Raw genomic sequence first — 18488 nt, 5'->3', positions numbered from 1 at the left:
CACCCAGGTGCCTCTTAAAGAAAAAGTTCAAATAATCTTTTCTCCTTTTGGGCATAATTCTGTTTCGTACAAAAATCAATTCCCAGTTTCTAAGTAAATCACTACTTGTTAGATGACATACAGTTCTTTTTATAGAAAACAAAGTTAACCATCCTGGACTTGGTAATGTCCTAACTTTCAAAATGCCGTACCTGACCATTCTGCAGCGGTGAACTGTCAGTCTGTTGTAGGCATCCCCTACACTTGTGATGTCTTCTGGACTCCAGAGTCTTTCACCAACGGCACTTGCCCGAGGCCTGTAAGTTAAATCACATGTCCCCCAAAGCAGTTTAAATTTATGTGTTCTGAAATTTCTAGTACTTCCCTACTTGGATGGAGAAGGAAAAATAAGGCACTTGAATTCAAATTTATCACTTAAAATTCCTTACCACAATCTTGGAGTAAGGTTAGTTGCATCCACAAATTCTCCCCACAGACAAGCTTCTCCACCAATGACAAGTTTTTTCTGTTCTTGAGAACCTACATTAAAATCATTGAATGGCTGTAAATGAAGTAGTTGCAGCTCCCACCTCTGACAGAGGCAATTACTGGTCCCCTGGTCAGTTCATGGTTTTGGCACAAAAAGAGGTAGCAAACTTAATTCCCACAATGCTTGTTAGCATATTTCTACAAATTGGTATCTTTAATACTAGCACATCGCTTTATTTTGGTTTTGTGCAAGCTGCTTTGGGTTCAAGAACCATTATTCCCTTGGTTGCCTAAGAAGAGTGTGCCAGGAATTCAAGTTGGAATACTAATAACTACTGCTCACTCCTGCCTTCAATATCTACCTCGTTAAAAAAGACTGCCCAATTGATATTACATTATGTCAATTCCTAACAGACTTACATACTGATTTGAAACATTTTTTTTTTTTTTAACACTACCATTCTTTTTCTTTAAGGAAATTTAAAAAACTGGACAAAGTAGAAGTGTTCTTAGGAAGGGGGGGTGGTAGGACAAATAGAGGGATGGAGCTTTAGGCTCTCAGACCCCCTTCCTTAAGTATACCTAAGACTACACAGCCTGAAATACAGGGAACTAGACTACAGCCTTCCTTAAGTGTCTTAACAACTGGAAAGGCCAGTCAGTCAAAAGCAGAGATACAAGGTTAATGCGGACAAGCGTCTTTAAAATGTAAGGTAACAATGCTCGGCAGTGGAAACAGAGATAAAGGAATATTCAGGCAAGGATATGGTTTCTTTCACAAATTTTAAGATGTATTGGGGGCCTTTTTTTTTTTCAAGTAAACAATATCAGGACCAAACATAAAAGGGCAGATAGTGAGTAGGTAATATCTGGATGAAAATTTCCCAGTGGAAGATTAAGGGAAGAAAACTAACAACCCAAGGTAATCATAAGTGCTTCACTCACCATCAAAATGAAGAGGGTCCACTTTATAGTAATTTCTCCAATCTTGTCCATAACTAATCCAATCTAAGTACCAAGGAGCAGAAAGGATCACAGGGAAGCCAGCTGCTGTGACTTCACGTAGTTCCTCACTATATACTTGATTTTTCCACACTTGAACAATTGTACCTGGCAGAAGCTATTAAAGTTATAAGCAATATGTATTGATCAGGTCCAACAATTACAGATGAAATTAAAAGTCCCAGCCCATGTTGCTAGGAAAATAACTTCCTAAGCTTCTGGAAAAACATAATACCAAACGTTACTGGCTATAGGGCCTTAAAATTAGAAGTTTCATCAGTCTTGGGGCACCTGGGTGGCTCAGTTGGTTAAGCGTCCAACTCTTGGTTTTGGCTCAGGTCATTATTTCATGGCTTCATGAGTTCAAGCCCCAAGTCGGGCTCTGTGCTGTGTGTAGCCAGCTTAGGATTCTCTCTCTGCCCTTCCCCTGTTCTTGTTCTTTCTCTCAAAAAAAAGTATCAACCTTAAGGTTGGATATTTAACTTCTGCCTATATATGACACTGTATAGGTATAATCAACTAAGGCTTCACTTCCATTTGTCCCACACTACCATTATTCTTACTTTGGAACTGTGGGGATGTCACTAACTCTTCTGGAAAGATAATAGTAGTAGCTGGATTTGAAATTCTCAGTTACCCAAAGGCAAATAAAAAGTGTATATGTTGACAATTATTGCTACCTTCGTAGCAATAAAGATTCATCTGTTCTTGTTTGTTCTACCCTTGTTTTTGTTGTTTTACTTTTACCCCACATGGGACTCAATCCCACAGGATTATGATCTGGGCTGAAATCAACAGTTGGATGATCAACCTCCTGAGCCACCTAGGTGCCCATGTTCTGCCCTTGTAAAACAAAACAAAACAAAACTTCATGTGCTTCAACTTGTGACAAATAATGAGAATAGTGGGGGGAGGAAGATGGGAGACATGAAAGGGAGGCACTGGCCTTGGTCTACAGCTATTGCCTAACAAAAGTTTAAACTAAAAGGTAAGCTACTTTCCCCATAATGTTGGGGACAACTTCATTAGGGTTCCTTCCTTCCAAGATGTTAAAATAGTAAGTCTCTCGTATTATCAGAATCAAATGCAGTCTTCATACTTCTCACCTTCACGTGATCATCAAAAACCTCTTGCCAGACTATGGATCCCTTCTTTACAGTTGAAACAATACCCAAAAGCCTACCATTGGGGAAAAAAAAAAAAATTCAGATCACAAGCTTAACAGTATATTTAAAGCATGCAGGGTTTCTATGAAGGACTACCATGTTGAGAGGTGCCTTGCACTATAGCACAGCTTTAAAGCAGAACCTGCTCAAGTTGGATCGTGACCCAATGTGGTTCCTGCTTTCCAGCACATGGCTGGGGACATCACACAGCAGAGGGGTTTAAAAGTCATCTGCTGAATGAATGTGCTACGTACATCTCCAGGTGGGGAAGACATGGCAATTCAAGGTAATATACAAACCACCATCTCTGGTTATTTCTTGAGTATCTTAGAATAAACTATAAAATTGCTGGCAATTAGTCCACAAATATTTCCTAGTCTCTAGACAATTCCAGGTATTGTGCAGGATTAGAAAATTAGAATGTACTACACAAAAAGCAAAATAGGAAAAGGCTTGAATCTGGGCTTGTCTAATATAAGAGTTGGCAAACTACAGCCTATGGCCTGTTTTTGTATGGCTCATGAGCTAAGGAAGGTTTTTACACTTGTAAATATTGTTTTAAAACAAGAATACTATGCAACTTTGTGGCCCATGAAGCCTAAAATATTTACTACCTGCTCCTTTAAATTTTCTCCAGTGTAAGTATAAACAGCCACATGTGGCTGTGCTATCATACTGGACATAAGAGATCTAAAGTAGAAGAATGCTCCTGGAGTTAACCAAAGGGAATGAATTCCACAGGCTGGATGGTGATGAAGACTTCACAGGCAAAGCAGGGCTTTGAACTGAATTCTTTGAACAGAAGACTGCTCAACATTATTTCATCATTTAATGCAAAAGTCTTAATGTCAGTGATTTAAAGAAAGCAGTGCATACTGCTTCCTTCTTGATTTTTCACTTTGTCCAACAAGGTATATCTATATATATATAATATCTATATTATTATATAGGTCTTTGACAAGGGGTAATATCTATATGTCTCTATATATAATATCTATACTTTCACAAGGGGTAGAGAGAAAATGAAAAAAGAGTAGTAAATAGCTAAAACTTTTACAAAAATCACAGATGAAATAAAAATAGAGGAGGCTTATAAGTAACTTACTTTTGAAGGTAGAAAGATTCTAGTCTTCTAAAATCTTTGCCAAAACCTTTCTGCTTCATGAAACCCTGGATTTCTGGATTAGACTCCCTTTAACAAAAAACAGTGATTAAAACTACATTAAAAGTTTGATAAACCCAATCTATTTAAAGCAGCATAGATCTCTATTAAAGTTGGTAGACAGAAAATAAGCCTAAAAACTTTATTATGAGTTACCCAGGTTTTTCATTACAAATAATTTTTTCCAGAAGCTGGTTACTTGTGAAAATAGCTTTCCCAACCTCTCTCCTCCAACTAAGGCTATTTGCAAAGAGGATTTTTGTTTAAATGTTTTATTTAATTTTGACAGTGTGTGTGTGAGTAGGGGAGGGGCAGAGAGATAGAATCCCAAGCAGGCTCCATGCTGTCAGCACAGAGCTCATGACCTGAGCCAAAACCAAGTCAGATACTCAACTGACTGAGCCACGCAGGCGCCCCACAAAGGATTTTTATTTGAGAAAAATCTCCCCCACCTAATCACTGCCTTTTCACTAAAGCTGTTCTTGTTCACTGTAGTCTGTTTCCAGTCCCCACGGTCTTTTACGTCTCGATTCTCCTTCCTAAAAGCTTTTATTCTCAAGTTATGTTGCTAACTTAAAACCTAGCAAGCAGAGATCTTTCCCAAATCTTCCTTTTTCACGTGGAAACCTCTAATATCCACTTCGAATGCAATGGTTAAAAAAGTAAGGCTTTTAAAGAATTGTCATACCAACATGTAAATTCCACTTCATCTCCTCCCAAGTGAACGAAGTGATCTGGAAACACCATACTAACTTCTTTGAAAAACTGAGACAGGAAGTTATAAGTTGAATTCAGAATAGGGTTGATAGGTCCAAAGGTCCCAGACTGCTTATGTTCATTGTAACATGGAGTCAAGAGGTCTTTCTGACCTGGAAGAAGAAGTATTTTAATCACAAAGACATCACTTTGCATGTGATTATACTACTCTATTTTGTTGAAGCTGTAAGAGAATTTATACAGAAAAAGTTAACCTTATGAGCAATTGTTTCTTGAATCCTGTCCTCTGTACCTCTGTTTCCCTTTCCTCACCCTATTTTATCCATTTCAGATATCTCGTTTATTTGGCACTAACAAATCTTGACCTCACCCAAACCCTTTTTCCTAAGTTTCAATCCATATTTCAGATTCCCTGCTCAACACAATTAGATATCCCAGCTGCACTTCAAATACCATCTAACAAAAGCGAGATTCTCTGTTCTGTAAGCTCCTTCAGTAGCTGCTCCTGATTACTGTGTTCTGGTAAGCGTTTACCATCTTCCTCCTCTTTAAGTTTTCCTTCTTCTCTCAGGGTTGATCAGTTGCCAAGTTCTAGGGATGTCTCTCAGTTCTGTACATTATTTTCCATTTCCATTAACACCATTCTGGTCTAGGACTTCATCTCCTTCCCCTTCCAGTCGACCACTTCCTCACATAGGTTTTCCTGAAGTGTCGTTCCCATGAGTCCTGCTGGAGCCCACATTCCTCACCCAAGGCCCTCCACACTGTACTTCACCAGACTGATTTCTCAATATTCTCCGTATCTACCCTAATAGTACTGAACAATTGTAAATGCCAGGTGCTGTGTTACATGTTATTTAACCGTCAAAAAATTATATGATAGTTACTACATTTTAGAGATGGGGAAACTGAGGATGAGACATTCTACAACTTGATCAAGGTCAGTCAGTTTATAAAAGGCAGAAGTAGGATTCAAACCCAGACAGTGTGGCTCAAGACTCAGTTCTTAACCACCCTATAATGCTTCCTAGTCTTTGCTGCACTACACTCCAACCAATGCCCTTCCTCATGTTATTCCCTTTACCAGAAACATGAATATATTCTTTGATCTCTCAAAAGCATTTTTAGTGTTATCCAGGAAACTATTTCTTAACATTCACTTAGCATGTTCTACTTGTAATTTTTCCTTTAGACTTTTTTTTTTTCCATACTTTAGGCAGTGACTTGCTCACAACAGACACATAATAACTGAATTCCATCTGTCAATAGTGCTACCCTTGTGCAAACCACAAGGTATTAAGAACAAAATGAACAGGGATGCCTGGGTGGCTCAGTTAAGTGTCCAACTCTTGATTTCAGCTCATGTCATGATCTTATGGTTTGTGAGTTCGAGCCTCAAGTCAGGCTCTGTGCTGATAGCATGGAGCCTGCTTGGGATTTTCTTCCTCTCTCTCTGCCCGTCCCCCACGTGCACTCTCTCAAAAATATCAACGTTAAAAAAAAAAATGCAGGAAGGACCTCAGGTATTCACTCTTTGCAACTTAAAAATGACACTCCTTACCTTTTCCCCAAGACTGTGTATGTCCAGGGCTATCAAATTCTGGTAGGACTCGAATCCCTCGTAATCTGGCATATTCAATCACCGTATGCACATCGTTTGGTGTATAAACATGAGACAGAGAATAGCTGCCCTGTAAAGCCGTATTTATTAAAATGTATGAAATGGGTTTGTCCAGGATACTGTTAACAGTTCTGTTTGCATAGTGATAGGTGATTTTTCTTGTGTAACAATGTATTAAACAGTCCAGTGTGGTGGTGGAGGACTCATTTTTTTTTCTTTAATCCCCACTTTTATTCATTCATTCATTCACAAGGAAGCTCTACGCCCAGTGTGGGGCTTGAACTCACTACCCCAAGATCAAGAGCTGCATGGTCTACCGACTGAGCCAGCCATTTAAATTATTTACTGTATCTTATCAGCTCTCAGCACACTGTGGGTTAATTCCAGATTTACTAATAGAACTATCTCTTCTAGTTCCTCTTGGTTCAGGAACATCTATCCTCATGCTATTTCAACCTCATGTAACCATACAACAAAATACAAATAAAATGTTTGACTCCAAAGTCAAACTTGTGAAAATGGAAAATACACTCCCCTTGTCAGTTTTAGAATAAAAATTCACACACTATTACAAAGCTGAGCTGTTGCCTTTCGAAGTCATTTTAATTACTGTCAGCTTTAAAAATTCCCCCAGACATATTCTGATAAGTGACTTGATTTTTTTTTTTTAAGATTACAATCCCTTTATAGGTTACACTTGGGTTGTAACTAAAAGTTGATTAAAGGTGTTAGCGTAAAGCACATTTCTCAAGGCATAAATATGTAAATATTACATATAAATTATAAGCTATATCTAAATTTATACATAAATGTAAATGCTCAACTCCTAAAAAGTAATCCTGTCTCACCCCCCCCAAATTTGTATCTAATCAAGATCAGATCTAACTACTCATAGTAAATACAGGACAGGAGAATAATTGACAATATGAGAATGCAATCAGCAAAACCCAGACTTTGGGAACTAGACAAATGATTTAGTTTAACAAAAATGGCAAATTACAAAAAAAATAGATGGGCAGGGAGATACCTATAACACCAAGACAATGGACACACTAACTGACCACAATGTATGGAACTCATTTGCATGCCATTACAAATAAGATTTTGTTCATTAAAACAAGGTAAACACTTGGGGAAATATAAATAATGATTGATTAGCTGGATTACTGTTAACTTTTCAGCTGCAATAGTATATTATGGGTTTGTTGTTGTTGTTTTTAAAGAAAGACCTTTTTACAAATGTGATGTGGTGTCTGGGATTTTCTTTAAAATATGGTAGGAAGGGAGGGTGAGTGTAAGTGATACAAGATTGGCCAAGTTCTGATTACTGAAGCTGGGTGACAAAGACATGGAAATCTCTGTCTTCTATGTTTACTTCTGTGTATGTGTGAAATTTTCTGTAATAAAAAGTAAAACAAAAGCCAACAAAAACGGAGTGCCAGTAACATTTCAACCTATACTACATCATAACATTGGAGAGAGCTTGGGTACTGTGGATAGAGGACATTCAGAGTCCTGGTTTTGTCCCTTCCTAATTGCGACTACAGATAAGGATGTCAGTCTCTCTGTATTACAAGGAGATTAAACAAGATGACACGGGCTTGCTCCCACCTCCACTGATTTATAATACAATTAATTTGAACACTTCTGAGACAGCGATTATTTGCTAAGAAGATCTCATCTCTAAAATTCTCGATGTAGTTTTTCAGAAAGAAAAAAATCATTTACAGTATCCGGTAACAACTCCACATTAGGTGATAAAAATACTTAACCTTCTATTAGTTATGAATGCTTCAGGTCTCCTATATTCATTTAAGTTTTTAAAATTTTATTTATATAACTATTAGACATCACTTATTTACAGTAACTTAACCATTATAAAAAGTTTTATGGATCTAAATTGCTAAGCCACGGCCTATTAAAGAAGTTTTTAAACCACAAACATGTAACTTTTATATTTTAATTCCATCCATAAGAAAAAACATTTAACCTCAAAAGTTCTAATGAAATCATACAAACATTTTTGAAGACAGACTACAATAACATGAATTACTCACTTTGTTGCTTAACTCAGGAAAAGTGACACTCTGATAAGGGAAAGACTGGTCATCAACTATGTGCCAGTGGAGAACATTAAATTTATTAAAAGCCATGGCATCCTGCAAGCAAACATGTTAAAAAATTAACATACCACAGATATAATACACACACAACCCAACTTACTTATCTACATTCAGTATTGTTTCCAATGTGTCTACTTCATTTTAGGGGCACCTGAGTGGCTCAGTCGGTTAAGCGTCTGACTTCAGCTCAGGTCATGATCTCATGGTTTTTGAGTTTGAGCCCTACACTGGGGTCTCTGCTGTCAGTGTAGAGCCTGCTTCAGATCCTGTCCCCTTCTCTCTGCCCTCCCCTCGCTTGCTCACTCTCTCTCAAAAATAAATAAACCATCAAAAAAAGTTCTTTTTCAGGAGCGCCTGGGTGGCTCAGTTGGTTAGGCATCCAACTCTTTGTTTCCACTCAGGTCATGATCTCATAGTTCGTGAGTTCAAGTTTTGTGTGGGGCTCTGTGCTGACAGCACAGAGTCTGCTTGGGATTCTCTCTCCCTGCTCCTCCTGCACACTGTATCTCAAAAATAAATAAATAAAAATTTAAAAATAAGTTACTTTTTCAGCAAAGCAAGAACGAGAAAGAAGTATAAATTATATGGTATGTCACTTTTATTTTTTTTAAGGTTTACTTATTTTTGAGACCGGGAGAGACAGAGCATGAACGGGGGAGGGTCAGAGAGAGAGGGAGACACAGAATCCAAAACAGGCTCCAGGCTCTGAGCTGTCAGCACAGAGCCCGATGCAGGGCTCGAACTCACAGACTATGAGATCATGACCTGAGCCGAAGTCGGACGCTTAACTGACTGAGCCACCCAGGCGCCCCTGGTATGTCACTTTTTAAAAAGCCTATTCAGCATCTGTATTTATTCTAAACAGGGAGCTCTAACTTTGTTCTAGGAAAAGGTAGTCATCTTGTAAATTCCAATTCAATTCTTGTGAATTTAGGCATTGGCCTAGAACAGAAAATGTTCATTTTTGGGAACAGAGCAGGGGGAAAATGGAGTATTTAAGTATCAGGACTTACAATTCCCGCAGAAAAAGTCATTTACAGAATTCATCACAATTCTGACATTTGAGTGCTATCCCTTCTTTAGCAATCAAAGAAACTTGGTATAAAAATGCAAAATTCTCAGGAATTTTTGGGGAAATTGCTATCAATTTTATTGATGTTCTAGAGGAATAAACAATGTTTTATTTATATAAAATATAAACAGACTATTGAAAAAAGATAAAAATAGTAAAAGGGTAGATTTGTTTGCCCTACCAGCTAATTAAAACTTAAAGCCTCTTTTCTCCATCAAGACTGAAAGGATTTGTTGATGCGTATGGGAAATAGCTTACCTACAGGCAATTAGACAAAAGAGTAAAAGTTTTCTAGTGCATAATGGCAAGATTTTTACCATCAGAGGAAGGAGTGCCTCAATAAAGACCAGGGGCTTGCAAACTTTTTTCATGAAGGGCCAGACAGTAAGTACCTTGGTTTTATGAGCCACATGTTTCTGTCACAACTGATCCTGCAGCTGTAGAGCAAGATAAAATGTAAACAAATGGATGTGGCTGCGTTCCAGTAAAACTTCATTAGCAGAAACAAATACAAACTGGATTTGGCCCTTGGGCTCTAGTTTGCCAACCCCTGATATAGATAAGAAATAGAATCAGATAAAAATGTAGAGGTCAGGTAGAAGATACAGTAGGAAGATCCCAAGTTCACCTTGTCCCATTGACATAACAAGATATCTTAACAGTTATATCTGGACAACTAATACTAAAGACTGGCAGAACAGACCTTCCATAGGTAAAGAGCGAAGGCCACACTGAAACAGAGGAATGGAGATATGGTTGGGAACCAAAACCCTGGTGAGACTGACCACAACCAAGAGGGACATCAGATGCACAGAGACACGAGCCCCCACACCAGACACCCAAGATACTGGGGACTTGCACTGAGAAGATGTATCTCCATGACATCTGGCTTTGAAAGCCAGTGGGACTTTTAAAATCAGTGCACTTACCTCCAAGAGCCAGAGGGCAACAGGAAACAAAGTCTCTGCCCCTTAAACAGCACACATAAATAAATAACCACCCACACAGCACAGAAGCAGCAGTTCGTAAAATGCCTGGGGTATGGTAAAGGAGATTTATTTACTAATCTCAGAACATGCACCGGAAGGGCAGGGATCTTGAGGAGAGCTTCTCTAAGAATCAAAGTGGTGGCAGGCACCAGTCATTTCTCTTCTCCCCATACCTAGATAGCTAACACCAAACACCTCACCTGCTTTGCTAACACCACGGGCCCCGCCTCATTCAAAGTGCCTCCTGCCTCGTGGAGAGGAGGAGAATAACCCCATATACCAACATGCCTGCAGTTCCAGCAGCTGAGCCTTTTAGCCAGCTTCTCAAGAACAAGTCCTGCTGGGAGGTGCTCCCACAACTGCAGCAAAGAGGCTACGTCCAGACTAGTTTGACTGCTGCCCACCCCCCCACCCCCTCTGAGCCCACAGTGGACTCAGGCCCTTCAACAGTGCAGGGACCAAACCCTGCGTGCTGTACTCAAAGCAGGCAACATGGGTCATTAGAGTCAAATGGGCTAAAGGCAAACAAAGCTCAACCGCAACAAGGCACATGCAACCTACACAGGAGACATCCCTGGAACACCAGATTCTAGCGACCAGGAACACTGCTACAGGGCACCAAAACACCTCTTCTACATAAGGTCACTACTTCCAAGACCAGGAGACACAGCAGACCTCCATAATTCATAAAAACAGAGAGACAAGATGAGAAGACAGAAGAGCAGGTCCCAAATGAAAAGGACAAAAATCCTAGCAACAGGGTTCAATGAAACAGAAAAGCAATACACCTGATACAGAATTGGAAGTAATGGTCATACCTGAAACTAATATTCCACTATACAGTAACCTCCTGGAATTTAAATAAACAAACAAAACAAAGTAATGGTCATAAAGATACTCAGACTCGAGAAAAGAGTGGATGAACTCAGAATGTCAACAAAGAGATAGAAAATAATGAAAGAACAGATAAAGAATTTAGTAACTGAAATTAAAAAAAAAAACTAGAAGAAACAGGTTAGAGGATGCAAAAGAACACATCAGTAATCTACAAGACACAGTAATGGAAAGCAACCAAGATCATCAGCAAAAAGAAAAAAATTCTAATATAAAATGAGAACAGCTTAAAGGGACCCAGATGACATCACATGTAATAACATTTGAATTAGAGGAATCCCAGGAGAAGAGAGAAGGGAGTAAAAACTTATCTGAAGAAATAACAGCTGAAAACTTAATCTGGGGAAGTAAACAGCCACCCATATCCAGGAAGCACAGAAAGTTCCTACCAAGATTAACCCAAGTAGGTCCAGATCAATACATGTAATAATTGAAGCAGCAAACATAATGATAGCGAATCTTAAAGCTACAGAGAAAACAGTAACATACAAGGCAAACCCTATAAGGCTGTTAGCTGATTTTTCAGCAGAAACTTTGCAGGCCAGTAGGGAGTGACCTGATCTATTCCAAGTGCTGGGAGGAAAAAACCTGCAAACAAGAACATTCTACCCAGCAAGATTCTCATTCAGAAAAATAGTTTCTAAGGCAAACAAAAGTTAAAGGAGCTCACTACCGTTAAACTGGCCTTAAAAGAAATGTTAAAGGGACTATTTTAAGTAGAAAGGTAAGGCCGTAAACAGAAGATAATTATGAAAGGAAAAAGTTTCACGGGTAAAAGCAAACATATAATAAAGGTAGATTAGTCATTTATAAAGCCAGTATGGGGGCGCCTGGGTGGCTCAATCGGTTGGGCGGCCGACTTCGGCTCAGGTCATGATCTCGCGGTCCGTGAGTTCGAGCCCTGCATCGGGCTCTGTGCTGACCACTCAGAGCCTGGAGACTGTTTTGGATTCTGTGTCTCCCTCTCTCTCTGACCCTCCCCCGTTCATGCTCTGTCTCTGTCTCAAAAATAAATAAATGTTTAAAAAAAAAAATTAAAAAAAAATAATAAAGCCAGTATGGAGGTTAAAATACAAAAGATGTAAAATCCTATCTATAAAAATCAGTGAAAGGATATACACACGCAGAAGATGTAAAATATGACCTCATATACATAAAATACAGAGGGGGGGGTTAAACTGTAGTGCTTTTAGAATGTTTGAACTTAAGCAACCATCAACAGACACAGAAAAAAAAAATAAAGAGAAAGGAGTCCAAGCCTAACACTAAAGAAAGGCATCAAACCACAAAGAGTGCAAAAGAAGAAAGGAACAGAGAAAAACAAAAATAACGAGAAAAGAATAAACTGGCAATAAATACATACCTATAATTACTTTAAATGTAAACTGACTAAATGCTCCAGTCAAAAGACAAAGGATGACTAAATGGAAAAAAATACAAAAAAAAAAAAAAACCCAAAAAACAAACCTAAAATAAGACCCACCTATATCCTGTCTACAAGAGACTCACTTCACACCTAAAAAAACACACAGACTGAAAATGAAGGGCTGGAAAAACATACCATACAACATACCATAAAAATCTAAATGGGAGACCTGAAGCCATCAAACTGTTAGAAGAAGGGCACCTGGGTGGCTCAGTCGGTTAAGCATCCGACTTCAGCTCAGGTCATGATCTCACAGCTCGAGAGTTCGAGCCCCACGTAGGGCTCTGTGCTGACAGCTCAAAGCCTGGAGCCTGCTTCAGATTCTGTGCCTCCCTCTCTCTCTGCCCCTGCCCTACTCACGGTCTCTCAAAAATAAACAAACATTAAAAAAAAAATGAAAGAAACTGTTAGAAGAAAACTTAGGCAGTAATCTCTTTGTGACCTGCCTTAGCAACATTTTAATGGATAGTTCTCCTTGGGCAAGGGCAACAAAAACAAAATAAAACTTTTGCACAGTGAAGGAAACTGTCCACAAAACAAAAAGGCAACCTACTGAATGGTAGAAGACATTTGCAAATAATATACCCCAGGAGGGGTTAATATCCAAAATATATAACAACTTATACAAGACCAAAAAACCCCAATATAATCCAATTAAAAACGAGCAAAGGCCCTGAATATTTTTCCAAAGAAGATATACAGACGGCCAACAGATACATTAAAATGTGCTCAACATCACTCATCATCAGAGAAATGCAAGTCAAAACCACAATGAGTTATCTCTCTACACTTGTCACAATGGCCAAAGTAAGACAAGAAATAATAAGTGTTGGATATGGAGAATGTGAAAAAAACCCTTGTGCACTGTTACTGGTAATGTAAACTGGTACAGTCACTGTGGAGTATGGAGGTTCCTTGAAAAAATTAAAAGTAGATTTACTATATGATCCAGTAATTCCACTAAAGGCTATTTAACCAAAGAAAACAAAAACACTAATTTGAAAATATATATGTGCCCTATGTTTACTCCAGCATTATTTACAATAGCCAAACTGTGGAAGGAACCAAGTGTCCACTGATAGATGAGTGGATAAAGAAAAGGTGATGTGTCTGTGGGTCTGTGTGTATATGCACATACATACATGCAATGGAGTATCAGACACAAAAAAAGAATGACATTTTGAGTTTATTTTTTGTGTATGGTGTAAGACAGCGATCCGATTTCATTTTTTGCACGTAGCTGTCCAGCTGTCCCAGCACCATTTGAAGACTGTCTCTTCCCCATTGTACATTCTTGCCTTCTGCCTTCTTTGTTATAGATTAACTGACCTATTTCTGGGCTCTCTTATGTTCCTTGGATTTGTGTGTCTGTTTTTGTGCCATTACCATACTGTTGTGATCATGGCAGCTTTGTTATTATATCTTGAAATCTGGGATTTTTATATTCTCAGCTTTGTTCTTTTTAAAGATTGTTTTGGCTTTTCAGGGTCTTTTGTGGTCCCACACAAATTATAGGATTATTCATTATAGTTCTGTGAAAAATGCTTTGGGTAATTTTGATAGGGATTGAAATCAATCTGTCAATTGCTTTGGGTAATATGGACATTTTAATTATATTAATTCCTACAATCCATGAGAATGAAGTATCTTTCCATTTGTTTGCATTGTCTTCAGTTTCTTTCATCAACATTTTATGGTTTTCAGAATACAGGTCTTTCACCTCCTTGGTTAAGTTTACTTCTAGGTATTTTATTTTTTGATGCTACTGTAAGAGGATTGTTGTCTTCCCTTTCTGCTATTTCATTATTAGCGTATAGAAATGCAATGGATTTCTGTATGTTAATTTCCTATACTACAACTTTACTGAAGTTATTGGTTTTTGGTGGAGGCTTTAGAGTTTTCTATATATAGTAGGATGTCATCTGCAAATTGTGGCAGTTTTACTTCCTTACTGATTTGGATGCCTTTTATTTCTTCTTGTCCAAGTGCTGCAGCTGGAACTTCCTGTACTATGTAGAATGGAAGTGGTGAGAGTGGACACCCTGTCTTGTATCCTGATCTTAGAGGAAAATCCTGACAAGTGTGCAAATTTAAGAATGCTTATTCTACAGTACTGTTTATGATAAATTAACCTGGATGTTCGTCAGCATGAGAATGGTTAAACTCACATCATGGTATAAAAAACGGAATATTCAACGGTTTAAAAAGATGGTACAGACCTTATATATTCTTTCATAAAAAGATGTCCATAACATGTTTTTTAAGGTAGTAGAAGTGCAATTCCAGTTAAGTTTTTTAAAAAGTCATGTCACAGCTCAGAGCCTGGAGCCTGCTTCAAATTCTGTGTCTCCCCCTCTCTCTCTCTGCCCCTCCCCTGCTCACTCTCTTTCTCTCAAAAAGAGCTAAACATTAAAAAGAAAAAACTTTAAAAAAAGGGCGCCTGGGTGGCTCAGTCAGTTGAGCGTCCGACTTCGGCTCAGGTCATGATCTCACAGTCTGTGAGTTCGAGCCCCGCATCGGGCTCTGTGCTGACGGCTCAGAGCCTGGAGCCTGCTTCGGATTCTGTGTCTCCCTCTCTCTCTGCCCCTTCCCCGCTCATGCTCTGTCTCTCTCTGTCTCAAAAATAAATAAAAAACATTAAGAAAAAAAAAAAAAAAAAAAAAAGTCATGTCATGTGTATTAATATTCATTTTTAAGGGCAAGATGAGATAAATGGGGCACAGAAATTTATGTCAACCTTTGGTAATGCAATTATGGGGTTACTATCTATTTTATGCATATCTATGTTTGAATTTTTTATACTAAGTATTTATTTCTTTCATAAGAGTGACAATAATGTCTTTTGGAGAATAAAATTCAGGACAGTAGTGTGAATGTAAAAATCCCTTTTTAATAATATGGTCTGTTCAGAAGTGATCAAATAAAGGTATAGAAAAACATGGGAGGAAAACCTTCCTACCCTTACAAATTGATGATCGTGCAGATGAACCAATAAAAAGTAGACAGGAGAAAATAGCTACCGTCAACCTCACCCCCAACTCTCACCATCTGAAGTCCGTATTTCTTTGGAACATTTCCCTGGCAGCTTCTAGCCAACTTTCTATGACACTTTAAATAAAGTTCAGTGGAGGACACTGGCTTTCTCAGCTGAGGAAATATACTTTCCAGGGGAGGGAAGGAAGAAAGCTCAGTGCTTCAGTATATGACAAACCATCCCCCTCTTTCAACCTACACAACAGCGTAAATAACCCATATTAAGGAACACCATAAAAGCACACATCTTTGGAATAGAAAATGGATAAAAAAATAATAATCACCTACCAGAGTTTTGAGAATGCTCTTAACTGGCAGAAAGTGTCTGGCTGTATCAATTAAAATTCCTCTATGTGGAAACCTTGGAGAATCAATAATGTCGGATTCATTGACGGTGAACTATAAAACAAAATAAAATTTTGATTTATTTTTAGAATATTCTCTGGACTTGAGCTCAGCAAAGACCGTATCTATGCAAGCACTGGATGAAAGATTAGAAGAAAGTGTCAAGTTTACATTTACCAAAAAAGATAAACATTTGGAGAGAAAAAAACACTCAAGAAGCAATAAACAGCTAAAAACTTTACATTTTTCTTATAGTAAAAGGGATAGCCAATAATTTTTAGTAACATATAATAATCATACTTACAGTCCCATAAGAATCTTGATAAATTAACTGGCTAAAGGTCTCTAAACCTAGGGAGAGTAAAATTCATAATTTAATGCATTACTTTTATAACAGATTAAGTCAGTAAAAGTTGTATTATCCAAACGTAGACCCATAACCAGATAAGGCAAATAAAACTAACTATAATGTTACCTCTATACCTCTAACATATTTTCTAAAATCAAAGCTCAGTTAAAAAAAAATCCCTGTTGCCATCTAATTAAAATGTTTTACTTCATTGTACCCATACCCTGGGTTTTGTTGGAATGATAAACTTAAAAATGAATAGTGACTTAATACAACAAAATACTAGTTACTTAATAAATATATAGTATTTATTTCTATGCTAAAATATAGTCACTTTAAAAGATAATACACTTGGGGTGCCTGGGTGGCTCAGTAGGTTAAACATTCGACTTCCACTCAGGTCATGATCTTGTGGATTTCATGGGTCAAACCCCACATTGTGCTCTCTGCTGTCAGGATAGAGCCCACTTCAGATCCTCTGTCTCCCTCTCTCTGCCCCTCCCCCATGTGTGCGCACCCTCTCTCTCTCAGAAATAATAAATAAACCTTAAAAAAAAAAGTATTAGAAGGTACATAAACAGAAGGGAAAAAGGATCAAAAGCACCATGAAAATATAAATGAGAGCCCAACTTAAAACTCAACAATGTTTTACTCACAGCTACAAAGAATATCTCCTGAACATTTTTCACTCAAGTGGATTGTTTCCTTAGTAAACTCTATTACAGGCCATTTCCTCTAACTGCCCTTGACTTTACTATATATATTTTTTCTTTAAATATTTTGAAACGATCTCTACATCAAACGTGGTGCTTTAACCCACAACCCTGAGATCAAGAGTTGCACACTCCTGGGGTGCCTGGGTGGCTCAGTCGGTTAAGGGTCTGACTTCAGCTCAGGTCATGATCTCACAGTTCGTGGGTTTGAGCCCCATGTCAGGCTCTGTGCTGACAGCTCAGGGCCTGGAGCCTGCTTTGGATTCTTTGTCTCCCTCTCTCTCTGTCCCTCCCCTGCTCATGCTCTGCCTCTCTCTCTCTCTCTCTAAAATAAATATATTTTAAAAAATTAAAAAAAAAAAAAGTTGCGTACTCCATTGACTGAGCCAGCCAGGTACCCCCAACTGTACCGTAATTCATCATTCTAGCTGACAAGTATGAAGCCAGGGAAAATTTTAACCTAAGAATAGTTCAAAGTCAGAAACGAATCAGGAGACATAACTGATACTACAGAAATAAAAAGGCTAAGAGACTACTATGAACAATTATAAGCTAACAAATTAGACAGCCTAAGTATTTTACTATCCATTTCTTCTAAGAAATGGATACATTCCTGGAAACATACATACTAAAAAAACCTGAATCTTGGAATAGAAAAACTGAAAAGACCACTTACTAGTAAGGAGACTGAATCATTAATCCAAAACCTCTTAACAAACCAAAGTTCAGGACCAGGCTTCAGAAGTGAATTCTACCATTTAAAGAAGAATTAACACCAATTCTTCTCAAACTTTTCCAAAAAACAAACAAACAAACAAACAAACAAAAAACAGAAGAGGAGACAACACTTCAAAACTCATTTTCCAGGGCCAGCATTACCCTGACACCAAAACCAGGTAAGGAAAAAAAAAATTACTGGCCAATATCCCTGATGAACATTAATACAAAAATCCTCGACAAAACAGTAGCAAACTGAATTCAATAATACATAAAAAGAGCCATACACCATGATCAAATGGAATTAATTCCACAAGTGCAGGGATGGTTCAACACCTGCAAATCAATGTGATACACCATATTAACAAAATGAAGGAAAAGTCATAAGATCTTTTTTTAAAAATTTTTTAGTCTATTTTATTTTCTGAGAGAGAGCGAGCGAGCAGAGGAGGGGCAGAGAGACAGGGAGAGCGAGAATTCCAAGCAGGTTCCACACTATCAACGCAGAGCCTGATGCGGGGCTCGAACCCACCATGATACCATGACCCGAATCGAAATAAAGAGTCGGACACTCAAATGACTGAGCCACCCAGGTGCCCCTAAAATCATAAGATCTTAACAGATGCAGAAAAAGCATTTGACAAAATTCACTATCCACTTACGACAAACACTCCAGAGGGAACGTACCTCA

The 18488-nt window shown here is 38.2% G+C and overlaps 1 protein-coding gene across 1 annotated transcript in view; it reads right to left on the bottom strand.

Moving 5' to 3' along the window:
* Positions 1-18488, bottom strand: part of HEXB (hexosaminidase subunit beta) — a 74143-nt gene that overhangs the window by 406 nt on the left and 55249 nt on the right. The window contains exons 6-15 of the mRNA XM_007079842.2: positions 16323-16369; positions 15962-16072; positions 8194-8295; positions 6077-6206; positions 4487-4667; positions 3742-3828; positions 2577-2649; positions 1414-1588; positions 429-519; positions 192-296 (exon numbers count right to left, since the gene is read on the bottom strand). Of these exons, the coding sequence (XP_007079904.2) occupies positions 192-296; positions 429-519; positions 1414-1588; positions 2577-2649; positions 3742-3828; positions 4487-4667; positions 6077-6206; positions 8194-8295; positions 15962-16072; positions 16323-16369 (1102 nt within the window). The remainder of the gene's footprint in view (positions 1-191; positions 297-428; positions 520-1413; positions 1589-2576; positions 2650-3741; positions 3829-4486; positions 4668-6076; positions 6207-8193; positions 8296-15961; positions 16073-16322; positions 16370-18488) is intronic.

This window comes from Panthera tigris, chromosome A1 (genome assembly GCF_018350195.1).
Source record: "Panthera tigris isolate Pti1 chromosome A1, P.tigris_Pti1_mat1.1, whole genome shotgun sequence".
NCBI lineage: Eukaryota > Metazoa > Chordata > Mammalia > Carnivora > Felidae > Panthera > Panthera tigris.
This window is presented reverse-complemented; position numbering and strand designations above follow the sequence as displayed.